Raw genomic sequence first — 24,849 nt, 5'->3', positions numbered from 1 at the left:
GCTTCTTTTCAAAATTGGAAAAAAAAAGTGTATTAAAAATGAATATAGTTTTATTCAACTATCATTAACGTGTAAAAACTAAAAACATTTGCTTTGATACTACGCCTATAATTTGTCTCAGAAAAATGTAATAAATAGGCATGGGGTAAAAGTAACACGGGTAAACTAAGGATATAGTCGGTGTTAGGGTTGAGTGAGTTAAAGCTCACTTTTGCATTTGCCAGATTGATTGATATGTGTTGCAGTTGAATTGAGGTGGACTGTCACCGGTCAGGGAGGTGTTGACCATTTCAAACTGTAGTTCTGTTTCCTACTTTCATGTATATAATTTATTGTACGATCGAGCGATTTGCATCCATATTTTAATGATATTTCGGCTCTTAAAATGATGCCATTATCATTATTGTTACATACTTATTATCATAATATGAAATATACAATATTATGTATGTCGTTCAGACTTAAGGATTTAATTTTTTAAATGTTCCAATCATTGCATATATCATAATGAATGCATTGTATTTACATTTGTTCCAATTTATTTTCTTTGGAGTATTATTATATATTGAAGTGAAAAATAACTTAATTGATATCTAAGGGCAAAATGACCCGCTTGAATTAAGAGATAAGTATCTCGTCATTCTATCGTATTCATTTCATAAGGAAAGTTCAAAAAAAGAATTCTCTTAATGTCCTTACTCATTTTCCGTAGAGAGAGAGAGAGAGAGAGAGAGAGAGAGAGAGAGAGAGAGAGAGAGAGAGAGAGAGAGAGAGAGAGAGAGAGAGAGAGAGAGAGAGAGAGAGAGAGAGAGAGAGAGAGAGAGATGATTTATAAGGGAAAAAACATCATCCCCCAAAACTATAACTATACATTTGACTGTTTCCCTCCCAGTCAAGGACTCCAGCCAAGGCTGGGACAAAACTAAGTAATCCCATTCCAAGACACAAACAGAAAGCACTAGGAAAACAGACATAAGGGAATAGAAGACACAGCGTGACCTCCTGCCTTCCATGGAAGGTCAAAGGCCCCACCCAGTTGCTGGACTGAGATTAGTTCAACATTATTTCGACATAAAGCCAATCCTACAACGAAATATATGCACCGTACTCATTTTACACCTGAGTACGATGAGAGAATGTAAGTAAAGAGCCTTTTCAAAGGATTCAACTATGCATCAAGCGAGGCCGAGCCCAGGACTGTCCGATCCGAAAGCGAGTGTCATACCACAAGACCACATAGCCGCACAGGAATTATGTACAGTGTTAGTACCAATGGTGATACCTGTCAATAGCCATCTCCTTTTGGAAGAAGCAACTGATTTAGCATTAGCGTTACCGCATTTAGCCACAGAGGCATTATTTTGATGTTTGTTTGTTCGTTTTCATGTATTTTGAAGCGCTTGCAACACTTTTCCAGTGCATGTAAAAAAAGGAAGAATGGTGAAATATTTAGATCTAGCTTTAAATAAAGCAACAAAGAAAATGTAAGATGACAAGTACAAGAGAGATCAAAAGTAGATCTAAGAGCAATAAGTCCTTTATCCAGTCTGAAACCACTTAACAGTCTGACAAAACGACACTGCTTTGTTTTGTTTGTTTTTAAGGGTTTTACGGTGCTTGCAACACATTTAGGTCATATCAGCACCAGTAAAAAGGAAGAAAATGGGATAGTAAAAAGTTCTAGAATTACAATTAAAGCACCCAAGAAAAAGTAAGACATAGGCGAACTGGGAAAAAATAGAGATCAGATGTAGATTCCAAGAGCATACTAGCAATGTACTTAGTTTGAGATCACCTATAAGTCTCATCCGGATACAAGCACAAAATCCAACAAAGAGAAATATACATTCAAAGACAAAGACAGAAAGCATGTTGAAAACAGATATAAGGGGATAGAAGACACAGTATGTACCCCCCTGCCCACTATGGGAGGTCAGGAATCCCACCCAGTACGATACTGCTACAGAATCTCCAGCAAACGGATCGACCTAGATGGTTACAAAATAGGCGATAATAAATAAAACTTGTCACTGGCATGTGAAACTAATATAAAATGAAGAGATAATTTACAAAGGAAGAAATGGCATCTCTCACAAAGAAAAAATCTCTCGTGGAAAAAAAAAAAAAGACTGGATGCAAGGCCTATACCTAATTGTCCCTTTCCAGAATTATGGTATAAAACCATTTGGAAAGGGCAAATGATTTAGGTGGATAGTAGAGATAGCAAGGCTGTGTGTGGACCAAAAAAGACTCCATCTGCCCAAGGGCAGTTTACCCACATCGCATTATTTGAGAATCACCACATGGATGAGATTATTAGGAACTCACTTGGTGTGCCTTACACGAACTATAATTTAAATGCTACAACTTATTTATGCGCTTAGTTCCTATTCAAACGTGGTAAAGCACTGAAATAAGTGCTATCTGTTATTACCATTAATTAAAAGTAGTGAAAACATATCGAACATTGTTCATCAAAACATAATATAATAGCATCACAAATATCAACATTATAAATAACACTCAAGTCAAAAATTGGCCAAATACAACAAAATGTTCATATAATTCCCAGAGATGAAAACTATTTAAAATGCTAAAATCATTATCAGGATAACAAACATGATCTCTGAGGAATTAAATGCAAAATATACCACAAAATCATCCCAAAGCCAGCTTGTGACATATTCGAATTTAGCAAAAATGATGTGAAAGTCATTTGGAAGGAAGATCTATATTTGTTTTGTTTTTAGGGGTTTTACAGTGCGAGCAACACGTTAAAGTCATTTCAGTAGCAGTAAAAAGGAAAATGATAGGAGGAAAGTTGTACGTCTGTAGTTAAAAGTACCAACGAAAATTGTGACAAAGGGGATCAGTTCAAATAGGGAACAGAGGATCCAAGAGTAAGCCGCAATGTGGCGATTTTGACATTATCAAAAGTCCCATCTTGGCACAAGCAAAGGATCCCGATATGAAGGATACACTCAGATGCTTACAAAGTACATACAATATATTTAAAACAAAAAACCTTCATAGTACATTACAGAAAGTTGATATAGATGGGAAAAGATGCCATCTCTCAAAAAAAAGTAACCACTATATATCAGACTGCTTCCCTCTCAGCAAAGGAACCTAGCCAGGACCAGGAAACAACCGAGCTAACTCGATACAGAGAAAGACAGAGTAACATGGAAAGGGAAATACAGATATAGAGGGATAGAGGACATAGCAAAAGTGACCTGTGACTTCTCCGCCCACCAAATAAGGTCAGAATACCCTACCCTGGAAGCTCTAGATTCAAATGTTGAAGCCCTGAATAACAATAATTCAAAAGACAAATCAAAAACTATGGCTTATCATATATAAACTACCCTTAAAATGTAACACTGATTAATCATCACATAAATAAAATCAAGTATGGCATTAAAAAAGGAACCGAATTGGAAGACTATGACTTGTCATAAAACTTCTACTTTTAAATTAACAACATACACTTTACAAATACTGGTTATAATGAATGGCATGGAATTATAAGGGAGAGAGAAGAAAAAAAGCATCATTTAATTAGCGATAACAAGCCCAACTCTATAAATATGCTCATTTAAATTGTTAGTTTCAATCCGATAGTGTCGTGTCATCATAAGGTTGGCATCATTAATTGGTGGATCAATACCATCAATCCCTTCAGATGTCTTTTAATAAAATATAATTCTCTGTAAATAAAATTGACAGTTTTCAATTTAGACAACACACATCATATGGCATGATTCTTTGGCTTGAAAGCATAAAATAAAAATAAAAGAATTGCAAATGTGGTTGTAGTTGTAGGCATAATAATATAAACGTAATGTGATTTTTTTTGTTATGACTGAGGCCAGGCAAATTTTGCTTAATACAGAATGCATTTTATATCTCACACCAGTTTTCGGATGTTGCCCTATTTTGTCATCCCAAGAGGATCTAATCCATAGACTACAGGTGATTACCATTACATACATAGGTATATGTAGTGGTTACAGCGCCTAGTTAACAAGCGTTTGTGTAACTTGACATACTTTTTAAAAGTAAAGAAATTCTGTGTGATTTTTTTGAGATAGATAAATATAACACGTGTCCGTGGTTTAACAGAGAGGAAATACCTTTTAAACAGAAATTTAAAGGACCAAGTTATCTATTTCTGTTGAAAAATATTCTGATCTGGGCAAAATTACGTAGGTTACATAAAATGAGAAGTCGTACATGAATAATAAATGAATTTTATTGCTGAATTGCCCTAACAGAGAGAAAAAGTCAAAAGACAACACTTTGCACTAAAATTATATCATGACTTTGCTGTCAACATCAATAAGAGCAATGTTTTACAAAGTAAAACGTAAATTGGAAGTAATTATTTTGAGTATGGAGTTTTAAATTTTGAGATTATCGATAGTTTTTTAACAGTAACAAAGATAAAAAATTGATAACATCCTAAACTGATTTTGGTTTAGTCTCGATAGGATATTCCAATTATGAAACCTATTGTAAAGAAAAGAAAATTAAGCACTTTGAGGTGCAATTGCAGAAAATATTATAATAATAATAATAATAATAATAATAATATAATAATAATAATAATAATAATAATAATAATAATAATAATAATAATATATAATAATATAATAATAATAATAATAATAATAATAATAATAATAATAATAATAATAATAATATAATAATAATAATATAATAATAGCAGTAACAATAACAATAATAAAAAGAAGAAGAAGACGAGGAAGAGGAGAAGAAGAAGAAGAAGAAGAAGAAGAAGAAGAAGAAGAAGAAGAAGAAGAAGAAGAAGAAGAAGAAGAAGAAGAAGAAGAAGAAGAAGAAGAAGAAGAATCATCATCATCATCATCATCATCATCATCATCATCATCATCATCATCATCATCATCATCATCATCATCATCATCGTTATTAGTATCATTATCTGGAATCCCTACAAAGAAATCCATCATCAACCTAACAATGCAAGTAATTTCTCGTATCATGGATATTGTTATCAAGCTTGGTAGTTCTCATTTGAGTTGAAAAAAAAAACAACATTTTCTGGTCACCACTTACAAAAATATCACACAATAGCAGATGACAATTATCTTAATACTGTTGGATTTCACTGATCATGTAAACATATTGCACAACTTTATATAACCTTTCAATAAAATTCAGAGTCATATAATATACATATTTTTTTTTAAAATTTAAATAATGACAAATAAGTCAATGGTAAAATCAAACCCCGGTCACCTAATTTCCAATAGTTTTTATCTTCCAATTATTAAACAGATTTATTGAATTGAAATAATTCATTTAACCGTAATAAAACAGCAAACATTATCAGATTATTAAATATTGTGATGAAAAATGACAAGTCACACATGATGTACTTTATGAAATATGAAAAAATGAGTAAAATATATAATTATGCATGGTATTGAATCGTGTTTGATACAAATATGGTACGAAAAGTGCTCGACATGTAGCAATGGAGCGAATTATTATTTTAATATTTACCACATGTTTGAGACAGTCTACATTAATGTTTTAGGCCCAATTAGCCATCGTCAGGACTGACAATGGCTAATTGGGCCTGAAACATTTATGTAGACTGTCTCAAACATGTGGTAAATATTAAAATAATAATGCATGGTATACATTTAGCACATTTTCCTCCAAAAGTCGAGAGCCATGATATTGATCCAGCAGCTATGACAGAAATTACTTCCTATGACCACTGAGTTGAGAAACGGATTGCAATGACTAAAAAACCTTCATCAATAAATTAAAATTTAAGAAAATAATAATAAAATCAAATAAAATCTCTGATTTAGAAATAAGACAAGTAACTTAAGAGGCCCTTTATAAGTAATTCATGAAACTCTTGCCACATTAAATTGAATTACACAATGATAAAGCAGTGCCGCTAAATATTTAGTATAATAAACAATTGACTTCATACACAAGATTACAAGAGATAAATAAATTTTCCAAGTTTTATCAACTCTTTACTAAAGCGAATGTAATCAGCGTAACTGAGGTTTTACCTAAGAATCAAGAGGTAAACTTGAACCAGTAGAATTGCAAATAGATGGTTTTGACTACTTTCACAATATCCTGAACAAAAACTGTTGCCGAGGTGTTGCCTTATGGATACGACCTATGTTAATTGTCCAATTAGTGGAACTAAATGAAAGTCGGTCAACATCAAAAAGAATCAATCTGGTGTGAAATAACACTGAAAGGAAATGACCGCTCTCCAAATAAGCCAAATAGCACCCATGACAATAATGCAAAGATTAATGAACTTATAGCAAAATGACAGAAAACAGATCACACACTCTTATCACTGGAGATTTCAATTTCAATTTCCCAGAGCTAGATCGGATTGAAGAGACGTCTCTAAGATAAAGACCCAGAACACTCTGATTCAAAGTTTATGGAAGCAATCAGAGATTCCTTTTTAACACAGCATGGAAAGCAGTCAATACACTTCTGCTCATTTCAAACTCAAAATGTCCTAGACTTATATTTTACATGAGAACAGTCAATGATGGACTCTATCAGGCACACACAATCATTAATCTTTGAGTTTGAGTTAAGTTCTCAGAAGACTAAACAGAACATATCACAAGACGCAAGTTAACCAAAACAATTAAAACAAAAGCAGTTCCTATAATTGAACAAGTTGGGGTAATGTTCAAATCCGTCGTGCTTCAAGTCAAAAATAACTATAAAACTATGAATATAAGATAAGTAAAATAGTATGTAATCTGATTTACAAGAGTGATGTCATGATATATTTCCTTCCCGGACACAACGTATTTGAACATGTTTTAGAGAAAGTCCACCACTCAATTCCTTTGGAGCAGTCTATAAATTTCAGGAATGGAAAAAACAAAATAATTTTTTAAAGTAATTTCAAAATGAAAATAAATTTTAAAACTTGCCTGATTGTAAAATAAATCAAATTGCACGTCGTTTCATATGACTAGATGGTCAATATTATAACATTTACCTCCATTACCCAGTCTTCTTCTTTTGTTGTTTTGTTTTTTACAACAACAAAAAAGGATGAATTAGAAACGCGTGACAGCAGCATGGTGTTTGACAAATGCTATGGCTGATAGCTCTTTACAGAATTCCTCCAGGACAATGATCGCCTCCATCCGAGCTTGGTCCTCAAACCTGAATGGACAAAGATAAGGACAATAAATATACAAACGAAGCTTAAATTTAGAATCATCATCATCATCATCATCATAGGATAACTATCATAGTCATCATCATCACCATTATTATAACCGTCATTATATCTCATGACTTTCATCATTAATCCACTTGATCATCATCACCATCATAATCATCATCATCATCATCATCATCATCATTATCATCACCATCAGTACCATCACCACTGCCACCATTACCAATACCCTCATCACTATCAGTACCATCTTTGTCAGCAGCATTACCCAGCATAATTCATTAAAGAATTCACCCTACCTCATCTAATCACCGCTTTTAATCCACTTAGTAAACAAAGTTATTTTTACCTGTGGACTCAGCAAATGACAGGCCAATTCTATAAGATAGGTAATCGCATTGTAGCATTTTATAATCTCACGAAAATCTATTTTTAAAATACCACCACTTGTCAACAAGGATGAAAAAAAAATTGAAAACTAAAATTAAATCTAAAATTCTGAGTCACTGAGAAAAATGTTTCATGTTAATATTATCACATAAATTTTTGCTCCTTTGTCCAAAGTTTTGATTTGAAATTTGAATGATATTAACAATACATTATACTGCATACGGATAAACGAAACCTCAAACAAGCATCGTCATAATTTTGTATTTGGGACTTTTTATGAAGGAAAAACTATTTAGTTACATGTAACTTTCCAATCATTATGAAGCAACATAAGCAAGGGTGATTTTGACAAGTGACAATATGCAGTACATTCAGAGAGTTAATATTGGAGTTAAAAGACTTGAAACTAGTGTGTTTAGAGGACTAAGAAGACAGAAGATCGCAAACGCTTCCTAGTTTCCATACAGTTGTGCAAACAACACATATCTCTGCAATCAAATAAGTAAAAATTCCCATTACTAATTAAGTTGGTGACTATTTTGAACATTTCAAAATTGCTAGCACTAATTAATAGTGGATATAGTATTCTTCTTTATTGGTTGACAAGATTGCATTTTTTCATTTATAAAAAGTTTCATTCAGCCAAGCGTGGAAAAGAAGATATTTAGTTTAAACAGAATTTTTTTATCAATATGGTAGAGATTAAGTGATCTACGCATAGCTAGGAGGACAAGAGAGATATTCATATCTAAGAAGAAAACATATAGTGTCTGTTATATAATGTCTGTCAGTAGAAAGGGATTAGAAATGGTTAAGATAATAAAATAAAGCATAAGTGTGAATCGTTAGTGGATGGGAGTACAGGAAATAAAATCAACATGGTTTTGTAATTTAGAAGAAGAAAAAAGTAACTTTTAAGCCTAAAATTAAGTGTAAGTGAAAATTTGGGTACAAGTCAAAGGCTAAGGGACATTACTCTTAAAGGAACTTTTCCTCCTTTCAATTATCACAAATGTGCACTCTTTAAATCATAATATTCTACCCTGCCCATTCAAATGGTTAATTTGTCGTGCATTTAATTTAACCTATAAAGCAGCCATGCCAAATCATGATGCGATGTTGGCTTAACTCACCCACTGCCATCACTGTAAAGTCCATCAGGAAATATTAGAATCAATATCCAAAACAATAAAACTTTAACTTAGCAGAGACTGCAAATAATGAATAGGTAATAATAACTTATTTACTTTGAACAGAATTCATATACATAAAGATTAAATTCTTTGTAGGTGGGGTTCATTTTACTCTAAGCAGACATCACATCTTACCATTTTCACCAAGATCGCAGTTACAGCGATGGAACTCGAGTTTCAATTTTTAAAAAGCTAGAGTCGCATTGCTGTTACTATTCTCCTGATTTAAAAAAAAAAGGTATGTCTGCAATCGTAACAAGATAAATATTGGGAGGTATTATGATTTGAAAGAATTTCAGTCTTGCGATCAAAAAGTTCGTCTGCTTAAGAAATCATGAATCCTTGTTGATTTTTAATAAGTTTATTTGTATTGACTATTTTGGTTTGTATTGAGTAAGAGATTCTGGAACATTTCTTTTGACTGATATCTGTTAAATCCAACAAAAAAAACCCTGAAAAAATAGCAATATGAAATAGTACTGCGTACTTAACAGTAATATTGATGTTTCATGTGCCAAGCTATGAGCCAGTAGAATCTCATTATAGGAAACAATGTAAGTCGAGTATCACTATAAGTATAAGTTGAATATAATGTTGTGGAATAAAGGTTACTTGACATTTGCTAAAACAACAAACAAAAAAAGGTTACACATCATTTTTATTTGTCAAAAATCTTTAAAGGCCCCTTACTGTTCAGTTTTTAATTTGGTGTGGAATGAGTTACAAGTTACAAATCTATGTTTTTCCCAATTTTTATACTCATGATTGAAGGTAAAATGCCTGAACATTTTTCCCTTAATTATTTCTAATTGAGTTTCCACTTTTCTGCATGGATGGGTTCAACTCACCTTTAATTTAAACTCTGCTAAATGTGTGCTGATTTGGCAAAACCCGTTGGATGTCGCACAAACTAGTTTTGAGATACGAATGAATAAAGGTGAAAATCTTTATCTGCATGATTTTCGTTTTTTCACTTCATCGTTTTTATTATCCATCCAACTAAATTCTCATGAAACGATTTTACAATTTAAAGCTTATAGATAACTTAATTATTTTTTTTTCCTACAAAATTGAACTAAAATCTGCCTCCATGTAGAGGATTTCAATTCAGAACTGAGAACTGAAACGTTTATGAAACCCCATCATTGTGCATATCATTCTTTTTGTCATTGTTCACTCTTTGGAATGCAAGTCAGTGCTCAGGAATATAAGCCATGATTGAGTCAGAATAATGACTGAGCAATGCTACAAACAAAATGAGTAACATGGTAAGCAATAGTCCAACAACCCACTTACTTTCCAGCGTGAAATATTGTGTCGTCGATAAAATCATACAACAATCGCAATTTCCTTTCAATTTTATATCATAAATTTACAATATAAGATATCTAAAAGTCATTACCAATATCTAACAACTATAATAATATCATGAACGGCATAGTAACTATGAGTATTGAGACAGCAATTGGCCAGTAAGGATGAAGCTGCACATGAACCTCCTCCTCCTCCTAATGTATCATGTCACGTTGTCATGAAGGGCAAAAAAGGGGGGAAATCTTTGTGTTACAGAAGGGCTTTATCTTTTATTTTTTTGGTTATGAACGTTGCGTGCAAGTGCTGTTGTGATGACAATGCTAGTGTATTTTAAACAATTTGTATGTCTTGTCTTCAAAATCGATTTTCTTCAGGTTTTTTTTTCATTTTAGACCCCTCTCCCTTCAAATGTGAATAACCTCTGCCCTAATTAATATAATTAAAAAATTCAAACTGTCTTTTGTTCAGAAATAGTGCTTCTATTTGAATATGTAATAATTTGTGAATCAAATTTTTCCAACATCCGACAGGTTTAGCCATAACACCACACAAATACTCAAACAAAAAAAAACCTTGAGTACCATTGTTAAGTCCTCTTTTTTTTTCAGGGGGGAGTGAAAGTGGGGGGGGGGGGGGGTAAATGTATCATTTTTTAACTAATTTTTCAAATGACAGCTTATCAAAGGGATTCAATTTGAAGTAGCACGTCGCCACTGTCCTTGTCTACAATCAAGCAACATGTAATTGCCAATTATTTTTTTTTGGAAAATAAAACAAAAAAAATAATAATAAATACAAAATTAGACCCACAATCTTTATCTACAATTGTCAATTCTTGAGATTCTTTTTTTTTTGTTGTTTAGAAATGATGACGATTATTAATCAGATTTTAAAATCTTGCATGGGTCTGAACAAGATTTAGTAATATCTAAGTGCTATCAAGCGTTACAATTTTTTATGATGTTCGTTGTTAATGATTATGAGATTTTAGCTGACAATAAAAAAATACAAATAATCTATATGTACTTATGGAACTCAGATCACATGACTGCAAAACAAAGAACAATTAGAGGATACGTTAAAGTACATGGAAAAAATTGTAACAAGTTTTGAAATAGTTTTAAATCTTGCAATGTTGAAATGAAATGTTAGATTTTAGACCAGGAAATAAAAATGGCGAGCTGATTTCGACAATGTATTTCACGGATTTGATATTTGTGCATTCAACTAATTTCTAACAGATATTGCTTGTAATAATAATACTATTAATAATAATAATAATAATAATAATAATAATAATAATAATAATAATAATAATAATAATAAATATAATAATAACAAAACAACAACAACACTAACATAACAACAAATAATTTAGCGGTTTTCTTCTAAAAACTCAGTTGTATGGGAGAAGCCAGGTGTTAAATAACAGCCCATATGACCTTCGATTTTGTTGAGTTACATCCCTTAATCTTCCAAACTGAGCTAGATCTACAACCCTTTTGTGAGATAACAATTGAAGATAAGTTTTATCTTTGTTTCTTCCCACCAGTTTTCAAATTTGTTCACAACTAATTTATACAACATGTAGCCATTCTGTGTTTTTATGAGCAAATAAAGTAAGAAATATGTCAAATGTGGTTTTATTTGCTATGATTTTTAAAAATATTAAATCGTCCAATTCCAATGAATGTACATTTTGTTTATTTAATTAAAAAAATAAATAAATTGAGCTATTATATAGTGCAATATCCACTAAACGTGCTCAAAGCACTTTACAAGGGGTCCCTGGCCAACAGCAACATTTAACATGTAGGACGGGATATGATGCCTGTCAGGCGATATTACAAATTTTTTTTTCGGACAGAGATAACGCTGTTAACCGCCAGGTACTCATTTCACACCTGAGTACGGTGAGAGAATGTAAGTAAAGAGCCTTCTCCAAGGACTCAACTATGCGCAAAGAGAGGCTCGAACGCGAGGATCCGAAAGCGAGTGTCATACCACTAGACCACATAGCCGCACAATGCAGATATATACACTTTATCAGATCTTTATCTTTCACCAGAACCTGCTCCCTACTTTGCCACTTTTAACCCTCTCCGTACCACCTGCATCAAAATCGTCACATTTGTTATGATACAATATAATAATAATAATAATGGTATAGATTTATAGTGCGCCAAACATCCCTTCATCAGGAGGGCTCTGGGCGCATAACATAGATTAACTTAATCATGAAGCCCTAACACAGTACACGAACAATGCTAATTATACACATAATCAAAAGAAAGCATGCCGGAATAAGAATGTCTTCAATCGACGCTTGAATTCCTCTATATACATATTTTCTTATTCAGATATATTTGGTACATCACAAACTTTGAAGAATGATCTTTCACTGCGTGGAATCAGCGCTATTTCAGTTGGAACTCCCAAGGGACCAATAACCCTCCCTGCTCGCTACCTGCATGAGGTCATTGGAGTTCAACTGGTATCAGGCAGTGCCGTGTCCAATGGGGGCAATTATGGATATTTATGGTCTTATAATATGTCTGTATAGTGGGAAAACAATAACAGACTCTTTCACTTTATTATTTTGATTTGAAAAATCAGTTGTCTTTCTAAACATCAGTGAAGATTTGACATTCTTGTGGTTAATAGTTTTCTTTGAATATCACAAATTGTTGATCTAATTTTAAGTGCTTGTAAATTATGGTGCACTTAAATAAAAAATTTGTTATTCAAAACTCAGCGGCAGTATCTCAAGAATTTTGATAAATATCAAAAGTACATATATGCATCTATGTTCCTGTGCAATATTATCATATTGGCAGTTGATTTTCTTGATTTATTCATGGTTTTGTAAGTTCTGTGTATTGTTTTTTTACCAATTCCGTTCCTCTCAAACAGTTGTGTTGATCATAACAGTAAACTGATATGATTTATGTCTTTATGTGGTAAAATAACTCATAAAGATAATATTTTATTGACCAGTAAAGACTAAGAACTAATATTGTGTATGATTTCAATATCTCAGTTTACTATCAATCTGCCTATAAAGTATGACTTCTTTACAAGAAAAAAATCAATCACCCAACAAGGTTACTGGACATGCTACAAATATTGCAGTATCAATCATCAATTACAACTAACACTAAGCACTGGTACTGTTAAATTAAATGATTTGCTCAAACAGACGGACATAGTATGTGGACAAAAGAGGATTCAAAATTATGAGGGCATATAGTTTATTCCAAGTAATAACCTTTTTCTCCTTATTGACCAACTACATTCAAAACGAACACACTATCCATACAGGTTATATAGAATCATCTCCTTTCCTCCAAGAAAACACATTTAGTCATTGTCTTCTAAAGTCATCTGATATACCATTGAACTCCAGTCAGTCAAATTTAGAGATAAAACAATTGAATAACAACCAGAGTCAAATCAGTACAACGCCACAGGCATACCACAGCAAGATCATTTAATTTTTGGGAAATCACTGCCATATATATCTGGACGCTTCAGTCTATAAAAAGTTAACACATTCACTTGTGCACAAAAGGAGAACTTGAACTTACATTATATTACAACATGCAAGAATACCCTAAACATTGACACCTAGAATGACACTATAAAGTCGGCATTTCCTCAGACAACCACACAAAAGCAGTACCGTATACATCTTCAAACTATAATGCCTAACAGTCATAAAAAAATTTAATTTTGACTTGAATCGTAAGGGATTTAAGTATAGAAAAAAAGTTATCAAGCCATTAAAAAGTTGGCTTTCAAATGTGCCCAAAACTCATATTTAAATCAGTTAAATGCTTAAAAAATAATATTAGTATTATTTTCGTCTAATGGTTTATATTTTATTCCTAAACTGATATTTGGACATAATTCATGGCATGGAATACTATGGGAGAGAAAATAAGGATCTCACCAAGTCATGCCAAATAAGAAATTTACACTAAAAAATTCATATCTTTTAAGGTTTTACTGCCCGGACAACAAAACTTGGCATGTGTCAAGATCATCATTTTTACTTTATATTGATGCTTGTTTCAATCATTTTCTGCCGCTGGGAATTAAAATATTGATATGCAAATTACAACAAATTAATTTCATTGATAGCTCAAAAACCACTAAATTGACACCTCTCTTATGAGCAGCCTTAAGAGGATACATTATTATAAACCATGGCATATGATGAAAGAAACCTTTGCTTTGCTTGTGGTGAGGGAACAATTTTCATATTTGTGTTAGCAACTGAGCAATACCATGAAATATTGCAACAATTAATTACCATCAGCGGCATTACAGATTCCTAAGGACCGCTACCTGTTCCACCCATGGGCTGACCCCACTAATGGGGTCAGGTTGACCTAGCACTGAAATACCGCTCAGAGGGGGAAATGCCACGCAGTGCTTTGTTTAATTAATAAGAACATAAAGTTGTTACGTAGAGAGCATGTTTGAGTTTAAAAAATCAATCTTTCTGCTGGGTAAGCCTGCCTTATTTGGAAAATACTGAAATTGATCGGTAAGGAGAGAGTTAAAAAGTCCAAAAGCCTTGCTTTGTCTCACACAATTAATGACAAGAGCCTTTTGTGATGATGTTTTCATGTATAAATGTCATAGCAATGGACAGATGAGAGACTTTTCTAATATTCAAAACAACGAATGGCAACGCGTTTCTTGATGCCCTTAAGGTGTTACTATTTTTTTTTAATTGAATACTTTCATTTCATTAGAAAAAAGGGGGTTTAAGCGTATGAATAAAAAAGAAACAAAAAAAAAACCCCAACCCACTGTATTAATCAAAATAATAAAAACCTCTCCCGAAAGCGGTGATGGTTAAATTAAACGCGTTTCTTAATGTTCTTAAAGAGTTGCTATTTTAAAAATTGAATGGGGTTTGTTTTTTTTCATTGGAAAAGGAGGTTTTAAGCAATTTTTTTTTAAACATGAAAAGAAAAGAAAGAGAAACAAAAATCAAAATAAAACGAACCCACTTTATTAATGAGAATAATGAAAACCTCTCCCAAAAGCAGTGATGGTTAAATAACATGTTTTAAATGCCCCAAGGTTTGAATGGGAAAGCATATGAAATACTTACCTATGATCTACAGGCTTTGAAAAGTTTTTCCTTAAACTGAGATATTAGCAACATTATATAATCAAACTTTTGATACAATAAAGCTAAGAAAGAGATATGTCCGTCATTTAAGTCAAAGGCCAATAGAGCCTCAGATAAACCAGATTTTCATCTAGTAAACAATCACTTGCACCCTTTAGCAAAGATGCTGGTCTATCAGAAGTACTTTCAGATAGACCTAATTTGGACTCAGTTACCCAAACACTGCTTGGAAGACAGGAGTGTCCAAAAAAAAAAGAAGAAAAATGCTGATTCAAAGCTGGCTTTATTAAACAGATTTGAATCTACATGTGCGTTATATTCTTCTTTATTTTTTTTTTTAATTGTCTCTTGGGCTCTCAAAATTTGAGCAACTTAGAATGCAAGGTAAAGCTTCATATTGTACCATTACAAGTATTTTGTCAAGAAAAATGGCTTTGTACAAAGCTCTTAGTTTATAATCTAAATGATGCTTTACAAACATCAGCAGCTTACATCACTGTGACAAATCAATAATCGAAACCCTTAAAAAAAAATAATAATAATAATGATGATGATAATAATAATAATAATAATAATAATAATAATAATAATAATAATAATAATAATAATAATAATAATAATATAATAATAATAATAATAATAATAATAATAATAATAATAATAATAATATTTAGAGACAGCAAGCAAGAGAATAAAAATATAGAAATCCTTTACTTTCAACTATCAACAATTGGCATTATTTACAAAGGAAAAATGAAAATAGACTTGAAGAGTTGTCACAATCAAAATGTGAATTATAATAATGAATGTCTCTGTAAAGCATGGTTAAGTGGTACTTAAGTAAGTCTCACAGAATGATCTCACCTGTGAATCGTGGGTACTAAACCAAGCAACTGCTTGCGAGCCAATAGTAACTTTTCAGAGAATGTAGAATCCGACTTTTGATGCTGTTTGATTTCACTAGATACCTAGATAGGGACAATAGAAATAATTTTTAGAGGAATAACAGTACTTTTTCTGGTTAAATAGTTCCAACATTATTCCCTGGCAATGTTCAGCTAGCTAAACATGGCAAAGTAATATAACTAATGTAAAAGAAATACTGACAAGCTAAAAAAAATATTTTTTTTAAAACTTTTATAAAGCGCGACATCCACTAAACATGCTCAAAGCGCTTTACAAGGGGTCTCTGGCCAACAGCAACATTTGATATATAGGACAAGACATGACACATGTAAGGCGATATTACATTTTTTTTTACAGAGACAGCGTTGTTAATGGCCAGATACTCATTTTACACCTGAGTATGGTGACAGAATGTGAGTAAAGTGCCTTTTCCCAGGACTCAACTATGAACTGCTCGAGACTTGAACCCAGGACCTTCCGATCCAAAGGCGAGTGTCATACCACCTGACCACATAGCCACACAGGAATAAAATAAGAACCCGAAAACCCTGAATTATCAGCAATTTTATTTATCTGAGCTGAATATATTGTGTAATCATTTTTTGTGTATTTGTTGTATTTTGAAAATAGATTCTGTCTCTGAAATGTCTGTATTTGAATTTCATTTTCAATTAAATCTTCAAATATCGAGGAACGTTATACAACGAAGATTAAGATGTACCTAAATGAAATGACAATACTTTTACCATAAACTTTTCTATCCCGATGGTGGAAATTTGTGTTTTGTATAAACGGGACATCTCTGGACAGGATTAGCAGGGACCAGGTACCTACTGGTTGAGAATCATACGACAAACTGCTGAACCATGTTGTCCCTCTTTAATTTCAATCATATGTGACCCATCGTATCAAAGCGGTATTATGTCGGGATCCACTCAGTTAGGGAAATTGAATTCATAGCCACAAATATCCAACTTGGGTTTAATTTCTGTACATTATCGTGGAGTATAAAGACTATTTCTTGCATTGCAAAAACTTCTAAGCTCCAATTTCTCATCATTCTATCTCTAAATTCACTTTTGCGGTTTGAATCATCCCGACATAATACCGTTTTGAGACGGAGGGTCACATATGTCTATTTGACATATACCATGTGATAGAGAATAACGTACCTTCTTAAGCACAGCAAAAAGTGTCCTGGAACCTTGTGGTACAGTGAGAAAAGGGTCCAGAACAAACTCGTGTAGGTTTGGGTGTGGAATGAGAGCTACTTTGGACACAATAGCAGTCACCAGCAGATTAATGGAATAACTCTGGAGATATATGGATCAATTACAACATTAATAACCAACAATCCGTGTGATTGAACTAACTACACAAAATCAAGGGGTCGGCATAGATGTAATACAAATATATATATATATATATATATATATATATATATATATATATAAATATATATATATATATATATATATATATGGAGAGAAAAATGAAACTATTATGAAGTGAAAAACTGATATAGATAATTGCGATAAATTGTTTTTAAAGAGAGTTTCTGTGACACGATTTAATTTTTATAAGTAAAGTTTTCTCATATAGATAGATAGATGGATAGAAAAAAAGAGAGAGAGAGAGAGAGAGAGAGAGAGAGAGAGAGAGAGAGAGAGAGAGAGAGAGAGAGAGAGAGAGAGAAAGAGACAGAGAGAGAGACTAAAAATAATAATAAAATATTCTGATATTTAAAACACCATATAGAGGAAACTAAATTGATGTCAACGTGCTCTTTGTTATTGTTTTTAGCCAGCCATTTATATGAGAAATTATCACTAAATTCTATCAATCAGACTATAAACGCTCAAGGTTACACATAGTTATGGGTGTTAGTATGCTATATCCTGGCAGATGTTATGAGTTGTTTGGCTAAACGCATAGCATCAATATATAATTCTTATATATTTGAGAATCACCTGATCTAAAAGATGAAGGAGCTTGTCTAACAGCATGTGCAAGAAGGATCCTTCATAGAATGGTTGGGAACGATACTCTGGCAAGGCAACAGGTCTTGTAGGCCATTCCCAATCTTTACAAATCGTCTCTTGAATAGAAAACTGAAGAAAAATATTTCTGATTAAATATCCAACCTAGTATCCAATTTACTGCACCTTAATTTTTATATTTGTTGGTTTGCTTTTATCAATTAAACATGATTTAAACACTATCTGGACATAAATTATACATCCATTCTGTGCTTGGTATATACAGCTAGGTTTACTGATTTCTTAACTTCAAAGATAGGAGGAGTAGAAACAACAAATTCTATGTTTTAATGTTTTAAGGGTTTAAGACAATAAGGTCATATCAGCGCCAGTAAAAAGGAAGAAAATGGGATAGTAAAAAGTTCTAGAATTACAATTAAAGCAAATAAGAAAAGGTAAGGGGAATTGGTTCAAATAGGAAACCAATGTAGATTCCAAGAGCACACTATCAAAGTACTTAGTTTGAGATCACCTAAAAGTTTCACCCAGACACCAGCACAAGATCCCACTAAGAGGAATACACTCAAATTGTTACAAATCATATGTTAAAAATAAAAAATAACAATACATAACGGAGAGATGATTTACAAGGAAAAACATATCATCTCCCAAAACTATAACTATACATTCGACTGTTTCCCTCCCAGCCAAGAACTCCGGCCAGGATCAGGACAAAACCAAGTAATCTCATTCCAAGACAAAGACAAAGCAATTGAAAAACAGGTACAGGGAGACAGAAGGCACAGCAAGTACCTCCCTGTCCACTATGGGAGGTCGGAACCCCACCCACAAATTTTATAATGATGCTATGTCAGAAAATCATTAACCACACTCCAGACCAAAAGATTGGACGCGATCACTGATTCTATCGCTACCTAAAAAAGGCAATTTAAGAAAATGCAATAACTACAGAACAACAAGCCTCTCAAACCACCCCAGCAAAATAATGCTTAACAAATTACTTAACAGGATGAGAAACAAAACAGAAGAAATACTGGCAGAGGAACAGGCAGGCTTTAGATAAAACAGAAGCACAATTCAACAAGTGTTCAATAGTCATATGTTGACAGAAAAATACTTACAACACCAATAAGAATTATTGCAAAATTTTATCGATTTCAGAAAAGCATTCGATAAAGTATGTCACAGTGGCCTTTGGAATTCACTAGAGATGTTGATTTTGATGAAGGGATCATAAAAACAATTGAATTACTCTATGAAAATGCAACAAGTCCCATACTTATTATCAATGAGATAGGAGATCCACTCAAAACTACAGTTGGTCGCCAACTTGGCCTGCATTCTTTCTCCTGCCCTTTCCAACCTATATTTGGAAAGGAAAAAGCAAAAAAACTTTCGAAAACCACACGAGCACAGTATCAATAGAGGGCAGAATTCTCTGCAACCTTCGATTTGCAGATGACATTGACTTAGTGGCATCAAATGAACATGAATTGCAGTCACTGACAGATCGTCTATCAGACCCACTGGTACTATCCATCCTGCTTTATAGATGTGAAACATGGACTCTCACTGCAGATCTAGAAATACAAATCTGTGCTTTTCAAAATAACAGCTATCGGAAAATCCTGAGAGTTTCATATTTGGAGCACAGGACTTATAAAGATATATTAGAAGAGGTAGAGGATCGAGCAGGAGGACAGGAACCACTGTTGTAAACAGTGAAAAGAAGGAAATTGTCATGGTTTGGATACACCATCCACCCTGATAACCTGTGTAAGACTGTCATGCTGGGCACAGTGGAGGGACAGAAGAGAAGAGGAAGACAGGAAAAACTATGGCAGGACAAGAACAGCCTTCTTGAAAAGGCCAGATGAAAGACTAGAAGTTGTGAAGTCTGCATGATTCATGGCAGTGACTAAATTTCAGGATACCTTTTTTGCAACAGTGGGTGGCTAATGCTGCATCACATCGCTTTATAATTTGTGTCATAAAAGAAAGCCAACCTTAAAAGGCATTGGTTCAAATCCCAATTCTGATTTTTAAAATTTATCATATTTTTTTCTTGCCAGTTCTCAACACAACGTATCCCTGGTCAAACTAATTCCTTTAATAAAACAATACCAGCAAAATGAAAGCCACCTACTTGTCTCTGAGCATCCCTGAGATACATGTCATATCCACTGTCTGCTGTATCATAAGAAGACTTGGCCTCCTCTGGTAGTAGAGTGAGGAAACTATTTACAATTTTATGGACCTCCGACCGTCCAAATCTCGGGGATGACAAACCTTTAGAAGAAGAAAAAATGAACATAAAATGTAAAATAAAAATATACCTATTCATTCACATCTATGTTACTTATCTAATGAAAATATACCTATTCATTCACATCTATGATACTTATCTAATGAAAATATACCTATTCATTCACATCTATGATACTTATCTAATAAAAATATACCTATTCATTCACATCTATGTTACTTATCTAATGAAAATATACCTATTCATTCACATCTATGTTACTTATCTAATGAAAATATACCTATTCATTCACATCTATGTTACTTATTTAATGAAAATATACCTATTCATTCACATCTATGTTACTTATCTAATGAAAATATACCTATTCATTCACATCTATGATACTTATCTAATGAAAATATACCTATTCATTCACATCTATGATACTTATCTAATGAAAATATACCTATTCATTCACATCTATGTTACTTATCTAATGAAAATATACCTATTCATTCACATCTATGTTACTTATTTAATGAAAATATACCTATTCATTCACATCTATGTTACTTATCTAATGAAAATATACCTATTCATTCACATCTATGTTACTTATCTAAAATTGATTTAACAAAATGGTCAATGTATCCCTTTCACTAGAACTTTCACACCCAAACCAGCGACCAGCTGAGACCAGCTGAGCTCAAGCCCTTTGGTCTTTTGCCATGGTGTAGAAGTTAGATGCCTTTTGTAGTTTGTTCCATGTATCTATACAGTGTGAGTTAGTGACGCTTGGATTTGGTGGGAGAAATGTGCATCTGAGGTCTTCAAGAGGTTGCATTCAAGCAAGGGGTGTTTCGCAATAACAGATTTATTTTGAAAAATGGTTTATATTCCATAATCCAAAACATTTTTTAAAATTTGGCCCTTTTTGTTTTGTTATTTTTTTATTATTTTTTTTTTGCTTCTTTTTTTTTTTTTTTTTTTTTTTTTGAGGTTTTTAAAATTGCCTCAGCACAAGTAATGAGTAATGGGATGAAGCCAAAGGACTATAAATCTACAGTTAATGTGCACTTTCAAGAGCTTAAGAAAAAAAATAGGACAAAGAGACTTATTCCAATTGGGGACTGGAGTAGATTTTATAAGAATTTACATTTTGAACTATAAAGCTACACCATCGTCATGATTTGGTAGATGGATTGATAATCTGAAAAATTGAGCAATGCGAGATGAATCTTGCAAAGCTACTGAATTAACTACTTATGCTTTACTTCAAGTTGTAAAAGTCAATTTTAAGCTTTCATACTGATTTTGTCTTTCCCAATATGCCCGACAATCACAAATGGCAAATATTCCAATAAATATATGCTTTAATCAAATTGATTCTATCAGTTTGATAATTGATGGATAAAAAAGTTTTTTTAAAAAACCCAAAAAAACGGATTTGCCTACATACTTACTGGAAGCAGGACTGGATGATACAGATGGACTAGTGGAGTGACTGGACAGTGAGCTAGACGCTTGAGACCATGTTTCTTCTTTTGTATCTGAGGTGGTTTTATCATTATCTGAACTGTTTTCATTTGTATTTTTTGGTAATTTTTCTACAGCCAAGCTATCTGGACGTGATCCTAGCTCGGCTCCATCATCTTTAATGTTTTCATCTTTTATTGTAGATTGGTTGAAACGTTCATTTATATGCGAGGTGTCTGCTGTACTGGACACATCAAGATTATTAGTAGAGAGAATTTCACTTTCACCACAGTGATATGAACGTCCAAGCAGATTTTTCAACAAAAGACTAAAAAAGATATGCTCATCTTCTTTTTGAAGTAATGTGTCGAACAATTTCAATGTGGCTACACAAACCTGAAAGGCAAAATGATAAGACATTGGAATATCAATCACATAACATTGGATTAGCACAGAATAAATCAAAATAGAAAAATAATATCAGTATCACAGCTGTTAGTATCACAGCACAGATGATGATGACGACGATGATGGTGATGGTGATGATGATGATGATGACGATGATGGTGATGACGATGATGATGATGATGATGATGATGATGATGATGATGGTGATGATGACGATGATGATGATGATGATGATGGTGATGATGACGATGATGATGATGATGATGATGACGTCTGTAAAGCATGTATGATTTCCTCTCTTGTCAATGTGCGCCTATAGCAGAAACACAGAATTGGTGCTTTACAAATATTTTATATCATTATTAATATATTATTATAAAGTATAAAAAAGTGAAGTGATTTCAGATCCCATCCTAGACAAACTCCACTAAATAATATCAGGGATGTCCTTTGCCAAAAACAAAAAAAGCCTGAAATGTTTTCGCATATAAAAACATTTCGCACAAAACATCTCTCATCAAATGTAATTAACCTAAAAATAAATATCAATATCCATCTAGCTCCCCCATTAACTCACTCAATCCTAGAGATTTTTACAACTTTTCAAAATTGAAAAAAGAAATGTATCAAAATGAGCATGTGCATAGATAGTTTTATTCCATTACCACTAACATAATTTAAGAATGAAAAACATTAGCTTTGAAACTAGATACGCCTATAATTTGTCTCATAAAAATGTAATAAATAAATAGGCATGGGGTAAAAATAATCCGGGTAAACTACGGACATAGTCGGTGTTAGGGTTGAGTGAGTTAACTGTTGCCTTAAAACAACTAATTAATTCATGTTTTAAAAAAAATTATTAAAAAATTAAAAACAAAACAAAACAAACAAACAAAAAAGATTCAAGTTCAAGTCACTAGCAAAAAAAAAAAAAAAAATCAGATGGCCGAAATATTTCAAAAAGCCAGTTGTCTGGCTTTAACTGGAAAAAGAGCATTGTGATGTGTGTAAAATACATGACTATACCTCCTCTGACACATGATTGCATTGTGATGTGTGTAATATATATGACTATACCTCCTCTGACACATGATTGCATTGTGATGTGTGTAATATACATGACTATACCTCCTCTGACACATGACTGCATTGTGATGTGTGTAATATACATGACTATACCTCCTCTGGCACATGATTGCATTGTGATGTGTGTAATATACATGACTATACCTCCTCTGACACATGATTGCATTGTGATGTGTGTAATATACATGACCATACCTCCTCTGACACATGATTGCATTGTGATGTGTGTAATATACATGACCATACCTCCTCTGACACATGATTGCATTGTGATGTGTGTAATATACATGACTATACCTCCTCTGACACATGATTGCATCTCTCCAACAAACGTTTCTTAAGGGCATGATCATTCTGGTCAGGCAACTCATAGGATCTGCTCTCTCCCAAGAGGAAAAAACAAACCTCTGGATGAATGAATGGGTATAAAAAAACAAATTACAAATACTTACAAATATGATAGTGATAGTAGTTGTGCGGCTATGTGGTCTTGTGATATGACACTCGCTTTCAGATCGGAAGGACCTGGGTTCGAGCCTCACGCTCGGCGCATAGTTGAGTCCTTGTTAAAGGCTCTTTACTCACATTCTCTCACCGTACTCAGGTGTAAAATGAGTACCTGGCTGTTAACAGCGTTGTCTTTGTCTGAAAAATTGTAATATCGCCTAATAGGCGGTATGTCCCGTCCTACATGTTAAATGTTGCTGTTGACCAGGGACCCCTTGTAAAGCACTTTGAGCACATTTAGTGGACATTGCGCTATATAAAGCTGAAATTTATTTTTTTTTAGTAGGATCAATTGGATAAGACAGGCAATGATCAAAATTATCTCTTAGTGTTATAAAATCTAGTGTTGCTTAAAGTAATGAACAAAAATGTACATAACAGCTTAAAAAAGGAACAAAATACCCAACCTGGAACGTTTTGGCCTCAAACCCTTCTTCAGCCAACAACAAAAAAACAATAAAGACATAAATACACTACTTAATAAGCCCGATAGATGACAGAGAAAAAAATAAACACGTCAATTCAGTAATATGATCTTGGAATGTCATTCCAATAAGCTAGGTAGCTCCAAGTTATAATAATAATAATTCTGAAAACTTATATCGCGCTATAACTCCGAGACACCAGACTCTAAGCGCTTAAATTACAAATTACTTTGGCTGAAACATAATCATTTACACACACAAGCACACACACACACACACACACATCACACACACACACACACACAAACACACAACACAACACACAACACAAACCAAACCTATCTTGCTTCTTATACCATCTACTAAAATCGAAACATATGTTAAAAGCGAACGTTTAAAAATAGACAAAGATTCTTTTTCACGAATGCTCTGCGGTAAGGCGTTCCAAATAGAGGGTCCGAAATGAGAAAAGGATCTCATTCCAGCATTTTTCCGAATTAAGGG

At 33.0% G+C, this 24,849-nt stretch overlaps 1 protein-coding gene across 3 annotated transcripts in view; it reads right to left on the bottom strand.

The window, feature by feature from the left end:
- Positions 1-4,735: 4,735 nt before the first annotated feature.
- LOC144966205 (FHF complex subunit HOOK interacting protein 2A-like) overlaps positions 4,736-24,849 on the bottom strand; it is a 43,285-nt gene continuing 23,171 nt past the window's right edge. For 2 of the 3 annotated variants that reach the window (XM_078902372.1, XM_078902373.1), the window contains exons 11-18: positions 23,711-23,820; positions 21,904-22,312; positions 20,339-20,481; positions 18,163-18,303; positions 17,365-17,505; positions 16,151-16,254; positions 15,266-15,301; positions 4,736-7,221 (exon numbers count right to left, since the gene is read on the bottom strand). In XM_078902372.1, the coding sequence (XP_078758498.1) occupies positions 7,113-7,221; positions 15,266-15,301; positions 16,151-16,254; positions 17,365-17,505; positions 18,163-18,303; positions 20,339-20,481; positions 21,904-22,312; positions 23,711-23,820 (1,193 nt within the window). In that variant the 3' untranslated portion in view covers positions 4,736-7,112. Of the gene's footprint in view, positions 7,222-8,763; positions 8,776-15,265; positions 15,302-16,150; positions 16,255-17,364; positions 17,506-18,162; positions 18,304-20,338; positions 20,482-21,903; positions 22,313-23,710; positions 23,821-24,849 lie in introns of all 3 variants that reach the window. The other variant, XM_078902374.1, reaches the window with a different exon arrangement.

The sequence above is a fragment of the Berghia stephanieae genome, chromosome 2, assembly GCF_034508935.2.
Source record: "Berghia stephanieae isolate SIO BIC M18660-M18661 chromosome 2, UCSD_Bste_1.3, whole genome shotgun sequence".
In the NCBI taxonomy this organism is placed as follows: Eukaryota; Metazoa; Mollusca; class Gastropoda; order Nudibranchia; family Aeolidiidae; genus Berghia; species Berghia stephanieae.
This window is presented reverse-complemented; position numbering and strand designations above follow the sequence as displayed.